The following is a 9,952-nucleotide window of genomic DNA, read 5'->3' as shown; positions in this document are numbered from 1 at the left end:
ATATTTATGGCTCCAACACAACTTTTTCCTCTTTAAAAGCCACTGTTAAATGATGTGTTTGTCTGTTTATAACAGCCACCAAGAAAAATCTCTCTACAATTACACTGTCGCGCTGCGCTGAAGGCTCCTGTCTATTGCGCAATACGCGATTAATTCGAAAAACTCTGCAAATTATTCTTGCACCTTCCGCAACAGATTGCAGTCGTAAAAATGGACATGGCTACGACAGACTTCCCTATCTCCTCCGCTTATACAGCCGTGATCTAATCCTGTTTACATGAAATAAGCCTGCTCTCGAGCAGGCTTAAGCTGGCGCACATGTTGCTATGACAACAAGTGCAGGATGTCTTTCGAAGAACCAAACGATCCAAGATCATGCCAAATCGTCAACAATGAAATCCTGCTAACTGAGTTAGCGAAGTACGAAGAACGGACCCCTGGACCCTAAACAGTTATTATTGTTTACAATTCCATCCACACAAGGCTACCCAAAAATCAGCTACAGTAGATTGTTGTAGAGGCTCTAGATATTAAACCCTAAACAGTCTCAGTATGTGGAGCAGTCGTGCTTTCAGTATCCTTACTGCTCATCTCCTGATTGTCTGATGCTTTACAAAAACAGAGTGAACCCAGAAACTTATCCAGGAAGCTTTTCCGAGTTAACAAATACAGAGTTGGGTCTGCAAGGGGACTAAGTAAAAGACAAACTGGGAACAGTGTATCAGGAAATAAAATAAATTCATATACCAGGAAAGAAAGAATCATGGGCAGGAAAAGCAGAGTGTAAATTAGCAGCACCACAACCTGAATGGCTACGATTCGTCTTTTTTCTTCTACTGGAACACTGAGGGCTCCAGACAGAGCTTTAATAGTCCCAACCAAGAATAAGATGAAGAACGGAAAAGGCAGAAGGAGCAGACTAGATATGATAGTTAGACTAAATGGAGTAGCAGTAGGATCAGTAGTCAGATACAAAGTTAGTAGAACAATAAGAGGAAGAGTCCAGAGCACAACACAGACCACCACATAGGTCTTGATGTTTCTCCTGAATCTGTACCACAGTGGCCTGGCAATGACCAAATACCTGTAATAACAGATGGAGCTGTTTAGTCCATGGAGACTATCAGGTACTGACTAACGGGATTATATGAGACAATAAAAAAGCTTAAAGGGAAACACATAGTTACCTTTCCAAGGAGATACAGACCATGAATCCAACACTGGCTATGAAACCAAAATATGCGATACCACCACCGATACAAGGCCTAAATAAAGCCATAATTCTGCCGCAGAACTGAATGAGATCAGAAAAGAGAAGGTTGATGACGTAGACTGGGGCACCCTGATCCTTTTTCACCTGCAACAAATCAGATTGAAACATGGTTGCCACTCCTCCTCCTCTTCCCACAGATCTGGGAATGTGGAAATTTGAATAATTGGAGGGAGTTGACTCATTTATACTAACGTAGTCCTCTTGTAGCCAGGTTTCTGTGAGACAAAACAAATCAATCTGTTTATCAGAAATCAATTCATTAACTAACAAAGTCTTTGGAGGGAGAGACCTTATATTTAATAGACCACATTTAATTGTTTTATTTTTAGGTTCAAGGTGAACCGTATTGATTTTTATTAGGTTTTTATGATTTGTTCCTTTTAGATAAGTTTTTGATCTGTTAAGTTTTGGCCGTGGGAAAGACACCGTCTCAATAGGATAATGGATGGGTAACAGTACAGAAGCTGCAGAGAGGTGTGTTAAACTACGGCTCTGCTTCCTGGTCTGGACCCTGGTTTGTCAGCATTTAGGAGAACTAATAAATCCGGCCAGATTTCTAGAAAGAAGAGCAGCACCATCCAAAGTAGGATGGATGCTGTCTCTCCAGATCAGACCAGGTTTTCCCCAGAAAGTTCTCAAGTTATCAATGTAGCCCACGTCGTTTTCAGGACACCACCTAGACAACCAGCGGTTGAATGATGACATGCGGCTAAACATGTCATCAGTGGTCAAATCAGGCAGGGGACCAGAGAAAATTACGGAGTCCGACATTGTTTTAGCAAACTCACACACCGAAGCAACACCAACTTTAGTGACCTCCGATCGGCATGACCGGGTGTTATTACCGCCAGCGTGAATAACAATCTTACTGTATTTACGCTTATCCTTAGCCAGCAGTTTCAGGTAAGATTCTATGTCGCCCGTTCTGGCCCCTGGCAGGCATTTAACTATGGTCCCTGGTGTCTCTAGTGCCACGTTTCTGACTATTAAGCTCCCAATCACCAGGATGTGTCGCTGAGTGGGGAAAATTTGTTAGAAACACAGACGGGTTGGTGGTGAACTGGGGGCTGAAATCTAGAGCTATGCGTCCTACGAACCGTCACTCAGCCGGCCTGCTTACCCGGCTGCTCGGGTGCTTCTGGAGGACCACTAAGTGAAGTAACGCTAGGTCTATGTGGCTCCGCGCTAGCAGAGGGGCGGCTATCAGCTGGTTTTTCCATAGCGCGGAGCCGGGTCTCTAATTCTGACACCCTCGCCTCCAAAGCTACAAAAACAGTACATTTATTACAAGTACCATTATCACTAAAGGAGGCAGAGGAATAGCTAAACATCTGACACAGAGAGCAGGAGATAAGGGGAGACTTAGTCAGAGACAGAGAAGCTGAAGTAATAGTAGGAGAGGAAGCCATTGTGGAGCTAAAGCTAGGCTAGGCTAAAGCTAGGCTAGCGCCCTTCTACCACGCCAAGAGAGCTAACTGTGAAACACGAGGAGTTCCCAAGCGTGATGTGCAGCAACAGAAAATGTTTTAAAAGTGCTTATGTGTTAGAAACAGATGTTACAGCAAAGGTAAAAGTGAGAGAATCTGGAGCAACAAACCGTTGCTCACGCAGTGAAAATAGGAAGTGACACAATACGCCTTACCGCAAACAGGAAGTGACGTCAGCCAATACCATCACACAAACATTATATAGGGATCTAGGTACACACCCATGCAAGGGCTGTACATATCCAAACTGTGACATCAGTAGAGAAACTGTGTCACCTTCGGGGTGGTATCTGATAGATATGTGCCAATCTTTTGGGTCAGTGCTATCTAAGTGTGCCATGCAGTTCTGGGATAAACAGCTCGTTCCACTTGACCTCTTTGATATCCTAACAATAATTTATTAGTATGGTGTAGGGCCTCCTTTTGCGGCCAATACAGCGTAAATTCGTCTTGGGAATGACATCTACAAGTCCCGCACAGTGGTCAGAGGGATTTTAAGCCATTCTTCTAGCAGGATAGTGGCCAGGTCAAGACATGATGCTGGTGGAGGAAAATGTTTCCTGACTCGCTCCTCCAAAACACCTCAAAGTGGCTCAATAATATTTAGATCTGGTGACTGTGCAGGCCATGGGAGATGTTCAACTTCACTTTCATGTTCATCAAACTAATCTTTCACCAGTCTTGCTGTGTGTATTGGTGCATTGTCATCCTGATACACGGCACCTCCTTCAGGATACAATGTTTGAACCATTGGATGCACATGGTCCTCCACAATGGTTCGGTAGTCCTTGGCAGTGACACGCCCATCTAGCACAAGTATGGGGCCAAGGGAATACCATGATATGGCAGCCCAAACCATTACTGATCCACCCCCATGCTTCACTCTGGGCATGCAACAGTCTGGGTGGCACGCTTCTTTGGGGCTTCTCCACACCGTAACTCTCCCAGATGTGGGGAAAACAGTAAAGGTGGACTTATCAGAGACCAATACATGTTTCAAATTGTCCACAGCCCATGATTTGCGCTCCTTGCACCATTGAAACCTACGTTTGGCATTGGCACGAGTGACCAAAGTTTTGGCTATAGCAGCCCGTCCGTGTATATTGACCCTGTGGAGCTCCCGACGGACAGTTTTGGTGGTAACAGGAGAGTTGAGGTGCACATTTAATTCTGCCGTGATTTGGGGAGCCGTGGTTTTATGTTTTTTGGATACAATCCGGGTTAGCACCCGAACATCCCTTTCAGACAGCTTCCTCTTGTGCCTACAGTTAATCCTGTTGGATGTGGTTCGTCCTTCTTGGTGGTATGCTGACATTTCCCTGGATACGGTGGCTCTTGATACATCACAAAGACTTGCTGTCTTGGTCACAGATGCGCCAGCAAGATGTGCACCAACAATTTGTCCTCTTTTGAACTCTGGTATGTCGCCCATAATGTTGTGTGCATTGCAATATTTTGAGCAAAACTGTGCTCTTACCCTGCTAATTGGACCTTCATTGTTAAAGAAATGTGAATGTAATCATTTTCTTTTTATTAAGGAATGTTCTACTGTTTTACCTTCACACAGGAAGAAATATGTTTCTCCCAGACAAGGAATGGCTTGCTGTATATGTTAATCCTACACCTCTTTGTGTGCCAACCCCATGTTGTAAACCCCCCCCCCCATGCCTTTTCTTTTGTTTCTTAACCCCCATGTTGTGAACTCCTGACTCCTCTTGCCCCTTCTTTGATGTCTGATAATAAAGGCAAAGAGACAGAGGTAACCAGGGCAGTTGAACTCAAGCTTGTGATAGAACAAGCCTCATGCTCCTGGTTCGTCTGCCCTCTTTCTGGTGGAAGAGTCTAAACTTGTGTTTGTGTTGGTTTTCTTTCCAGGATAAAGGGGTTAATTAAACTTAACTCTATCATTCTATCACTCTGCTCTTATTGGTTCAATGTGCAATTAATGAAGATTGGCCACCAGGCTGTTCCAATTTAGCCATGAAACCTCCCACACTAAAATGAGAGGTGTTTCAGTTTCAGTCTCCAACCCCTGTACATACACACACACACACACACACACACACACACACACACACACACACACACACACACACACACACACACATATATATATATATATACATATACATGCATACATATACACACACACGTAAACATATATACACAGGTATAACTAAATGTCCAAAAAAAAGTGAATAGTGACATTGTGCAAGACGGTGCAGAGACTGAATAAATGTCAGTTACAGAGGGGGGGTGTTAGAATAACTAAGGGAGGCGTTGTAGAGATTGATAGCTACAGGCAGTAATGATTTCCTGTGGCGCTCTGTGGTGCATCTGGGTAATAGGAGTCTTCTGCTGAAGGAGCTCATCTGCTGGGTCAGTGTGTCATGGAGAGGGTGTGATCCAGTGATATGACCTCAGCAAATTATACATTTTGGAGATCATACCTTTCCCGTAAGGGTTTTTGGTTAAAGAAGTTTCTAAGACTGACATTGAGTGGCTACATGCAAAAGGTTCAATCCATTGAAAAAGGTTCCATCCATTTAATCCATTGAACCTTTTAAGCAAAACTCCCCTAAAAAATAAAGTAATTTTTATAGAGATTCAATTCAATTGTATTTATATAGCGCTAATTCATGAGGCACTCGAGGCACTTTACAAAGTCAAAATCAATCAGATTATACAGATTGGTCAAAAATGTTCCTATATAAGGGAACCAGTTGATTGCTTCAAAGTCCCGACAAGCAGCATTCACTCCTGAAGAAGCGTAGAGCTACAGGGAGAGTCGTCTGCATTGTTGATGGCTTTGCAGCAATCCCTCATACTGAGCAAGCATGAAGCGACAGTGGACAGAAAAACCACCCATTAGCGGGAAGGAAAAACCTCCGGCAAAACCGGGCTCAGTATGAACGGTCATCTGCCTCGACCGACTGGGGGTTACAGAAGACAGAGCAGAGACACAACAAGAGAGACAAAAAAGCACAGAAGCACGCATTGATCCAGTAATCTGTGTCACAGCTAACAGAACACCAGACCAGGTGTGCCTAATATGAAGAAAAAAGAGAGAGAACAAAAAGTTAAAAGCTGAAATGACAACAGTCATTTCAGTGTAATGCAAAACTGGAGAACAGTAGAACTCAGCAGAGAGAGAGAAATAGACCCTGATGTCCTCCAGCAGCCTAAGCCTATAGCAGCATAACTATAAAGGTAGCTCAGGGTAACATGAGCCTCTCTGACTAGAAGCTTTGTCACAAAGGAAAGTTTTAAGATTAGTCTTAAAAGTAGACGGGGTGTCTGCCTCACGGACCAAAACTGGGAGTTGGTTCCACAGGAGAGGAGCCTGATAGCTAAAGGATCTGCCTCCCTGGGGGAGGTAGAGGTGTTGGTCCTGGTGGGTGGTTGGCTGGCGGGCCCTGCGGCCTCTCCCCAGCCCCCGGGCTATGGTGGTGCCGCTGGAGGGGCCCCTTTCTCCGGGTGGGGCTTTCGGGGAGCGGGGGTGCCTATTGGAGTCAGTAGGGGAGCTGGCTCCCTGGGTTGGCTCCCCAGTCCTTTGCTCCCCATCCCCGGACTCCTCCCTCTGCCTGCTCCATCACACCGCCACACATGTAGGTCCTTGGGGAGAGGGCGTTACTGGAGGTTGCCACCTTTTGGTGACGTCCCTCTCCCCAATTTTATCATGCATTTTAGACACTTTCACTCCAAACATTTTCACAACGCACATCCATGTAGGCCACGATATGGGGTGGGTGGGGGGAAGACGTCTGGGGGGGGGGGGGCTTATGTTGTGTGAGCCTCGCCCCGGGCGGCTCCCTTCACCCCCTCTCGCATTTAGACATTGAGGGTTCTTCTGGGTAGTTGCTTGGAGGGGGGGCGCTGGCACCAGCTCCCTTCCGGAGGGGGGGTGGGCTGTGCCGTGCACCCCCTTCGGTGCTCCCAGTTTTAAACACACCTGAGAACAACATGCAACAACACAACATCTGAGCGGGCGTAGGGAGGATCGGGGGTCTTTTGCACACCCCCGATCTCCGATCGCGGCACGGAGTCTGGGGCCTGGAGGAGGTGCGGGCCACTGGGTACGGGGTCTTGGCGGGGGGCTGTTGCGGCTGGCCGGCGGCTTACCGGATCTGGGGCTTGTGCCTCTGCTCTCCCCAGGAAGGGATGGGGGGCAGGGGTGGCTAGGGTAAGGTCGGGGTGGGAGGGGGTTTATTAGGTATATAGTGGGTGATGGGGGGCTCTGGTCGGATGGCCCGTACGGGTCGTGTCGGCCCCCCCTCTTTGGGGGGCCTGGTCCGGGGGCGCCTGGTCCGGGGGCGGGGCCGGGGGTCGGGCACAGGCAGATGTATTGTTGAATTGTGGTGACCCCCCCCCACTTGGGATTTTTGGATGTGAATGCTATGTGGGAATGTGTGTAAAGCGTCCTTTTTTTATTTATTTTTTATTTTTTTAATTTTATTTATTTTTTTTTTTTTTTGGTGTCTGTGTGTGGCGAGTGGGGCACAAGGGAGGGATGGTGTGAATGAGTGTTTTTTTTTTTTTTTTTTTTTTTTCCAGGTTTGGGTTCGGTCCGCTCCCTCTCCCAAGATCATCTCAAGTCTCCGCTAGGTGCGGAGCCCATCCCCCCACGTCCTGCCCTCCTCCGCTGCGTTGGCGGGCGCCTTGACCCTCTGGCGCGTTGACGGTCCTCGGGTTTGGGGCGGGTTCCCGGGTGGGCGCCGGCCCATTCCCGGCGGTGGCTTCGCGGGGCCTGGCCCCCCGGGGGGCGGCCGGGGCCCCTGCCGCGGGGGCGGGGCGCCCCTGGGGCCTCTGGCCCCCAGGGCCCATGGCCAGGACCACTTCAGCGCGGCCGGCTGCCGGCGGAGCCCACGGGCTCGTCCCCGCGGCTCTTGAGGGCGTCGGCATTGCGGTGGCTGGGGGATTTCCTCGGGGTCGTCTCTCCTCTTTCCTCAGGGGGGGGTTGCAGATTTCCTGTGAAGGCCCCTCTCGGCGCACTGCTTTGGGGGCCCCTTTGGGAGTCCGGGGTTATGGGTTCCCTGACCCCTGCCTCTGTGCTCGGGGGAAGGTGGGTCTTTGGTTCTCCACAATCACTATCAAGCCATTTCCTTCTGGATAATTTTCACCTAAACTAGTGCACTCTCACAATCTCCCACAGGTGCTGGGTCCCAGGTATTAAATGTTCACTTATATATAGAAAGGCTATAATTTATTTACTTTCTTTTACTTTTTTAGGTATCACATTACACATGTCAGCTTAAATAATAATACATATGATTTAGCAATGGTATCAAGATGTTACACGATTGTATCTGTTGCTTTATGTCTGTTGGTTGTGCTGTTCTTTTTGTGTCTCTTTCCAGGTGATGGAGCAGACAGAGGAAGTTTTATCATTCTCTTCCTTTTATCTCTTCTTTCTTTCACCTCTTCTTTCTCTTTTTTTTCTCTTCTTGTTTTTCTTTTACTCTCCTACTTTCCCATTGTAGTGTCCATATAATTTGAAATTCTCTCTGCAGGAATCACAATAAAGCTATTTACACGCACAAATCAAGTGGAGCATTATGGCGAAAGCTGTTTGCTCCACTTGTGAAAGTAAAATCTGTCGAGCTCTATTTGGCATTAAGATATAAATTTTTATTGCCACATTGCTAGACAGGACACTGGGAAAAAAAAAAAAAAAAAAAAAAAAGGATCTGCCTCCCATTCTACTTTTAGAGACCCTAGGAACCACCAGCAGACCTGCAGTCTGAGAGCGAAGTGCTCTGTTAGGAACATACAGGGTAATCAGAGCTCTGATATATGATGGAGCTTGATTATTAAGGGTTTTGTGCGTTAGAAGAAGAATTTTAAATTCTATTCTTGATTTAACAGGAAGCCAATGAAGGGAAGCTAAAATTGGAGAAATATGATCCCTCTTATTGATTTTCATCAGAACTCTTGCTGCAGCATTTTGGATCAGCTGAATGCTTTGAACTGCATTTTGTGGACTTCCTGATAGTAAAGAATTACAATAGTCCAGCCTTGAAGTAACAAATGCATGGACTAGTTTTTCAGCATCTGGACAGAATGTTTCTAATTTTGGCGATATTCCTGAGGTGAAAAAAGGAAAAGATGCCCCTTGAAAAATAAAAAATATATAATTTTACAATTTTCCTGCAGGCCCAACAAAGTAAAATTATATTTTACTGAGATTCCCCACATAGAAACATTAAATTAAATCTACTTCAAAAATGAAATTCCAACTAAAGTAAGTGAATAATCAGCAATAAAAAAGAGAGGTTTTTAGTTTATTTGTTGGGGGGGTCAGTCTGTAATAACCCAGAAGTTCGGCTCATTTGTAGTAACCAGAGATCTCACTTACTGCAGTTGTGCACTGTCAGTAAGTATTTTACCATCACCATGTCTTTGTTTATCCTGCGTTAACTTCCTATCAGATCTGATGTACCAAAGCCTCCACTTTCTCCAGCTTGGCTTTTATCCTTGTAGGTCACCAACAGTTTGGCTGGAAAGAGTATGCTGTGTCTTATCCCCATTTTGCAGAGCTGTCGTTTGTCTGATTCAAATTCCTTCTGTTTCTTATGACACTCAGCAGCCATGTCCGGGTAAAGTCAAGCCAGCTTACCATCACAGAGGGCTTGCTTCTTCATTTTAAGAACTTTCACCACCAATGCCTTGTCTCTGTCACTGAGGAACTTCATAATAAGTGTTCTTTGACGAGTGTTAGGCTCATACCTGGCGTCTATGTGCTGTCCTCGTTGCAGGAATTTTTTTGACTTGAGCTTGGGAATATCAAGCATCTCCGGGACCTAGATTCTAGAAAAGTGCAGGGATCCACACCTTCCACTTTTTCGGCAGGTTCACCACTCTCAGAAAAGCTCTTCTAGATCTGGTTTCCAAATCTATTATCTTGTCTTTCATGACCATGTTTTTTGTGTACCAAACTCTGAAGTTTTGGTTGGAGATTATTCAATGTGTCCTTAGTATCAGAAATGCGAGTCTCAGCATTGAAACAACACTCCATGCATTTCTCGACCGCCGTTCTCATTCTTTCTGTTGCACTGAGTACTACAGCCAATCTGTTTGAGAAGTCAGCTCTTAGGTCTTTAATGGCCTCTAGGTGTAGAGCATGGTTTTCTTCAACCCCTACTGTATCTCCCCTGTTGGGTCTTCTATATTTACGCTAGCATTAGCTTCTCTG

At 46.0% G+C, this 9,952-nt stretch overlaps 1 protein-coding gene across 1 annotated transcript; it reads right to left on the bottom strand.

The window, feature by feature from the left end:
* Nucleotides 1-537: 537 nt before the first annotated feature.
* On the bottom strand, nucleotides 538-1,381 carry LOC118557034 (proteinase-activated receptor 2-like). Its single transcript, XM_036125911.1, has 2 exons — nucleotides 1,188-1,381; nucleotides 538-1,084 (listed from the first exon to the last, which is right to left on the bottom strand). Exons 1-2 carry the CDS (start codon nucleotides 1,379-1,381, stop codon nucleotides 538-540), a joined length of 741 nt encoding a protein of 246 aa, XP_035981804.1.
* Nucleotides 1,382-9,952: the final 8,571 nt, after the last annotated feature.

The sequence above is a fragment of the Fundulus heteroclitus genome, chromosome 22 (genome assembly GCF_011125445.2).
Source record: "Fundulus heteroclitus isolate FHET01 chromosome 22, MU-UCD_Fhet_4.1, whole genome shotgun sequence".
Classification (NCBI taxonomy): domain Eukaryota; kingdom Metazoa; phylum Chordata; class Actinopteri; order Cyprinodontiformes; family Fundulidae; genus Fundulus; species Fundulus heteroclitus.
This window is presented reverse-complemented; position numbering and strand designations above follow the sequence as displayed.

Coding starts and splice junctions, on each gene's coding strand:
- LOC118557034 (XM_036125911.1), bottom strand. CDS start 1,381: ATGTTTCAATCTGATTTGTTGCAGGTGAAAAAGGATCAGGGTGCCCCA. Junction 1,085..1,187: donor GTCTGTATCTCCTTGGAAAG/GTAACTATGTGT, acceptor CTGTTATTACAG/GTATTTGGTCATTGCCAGGC.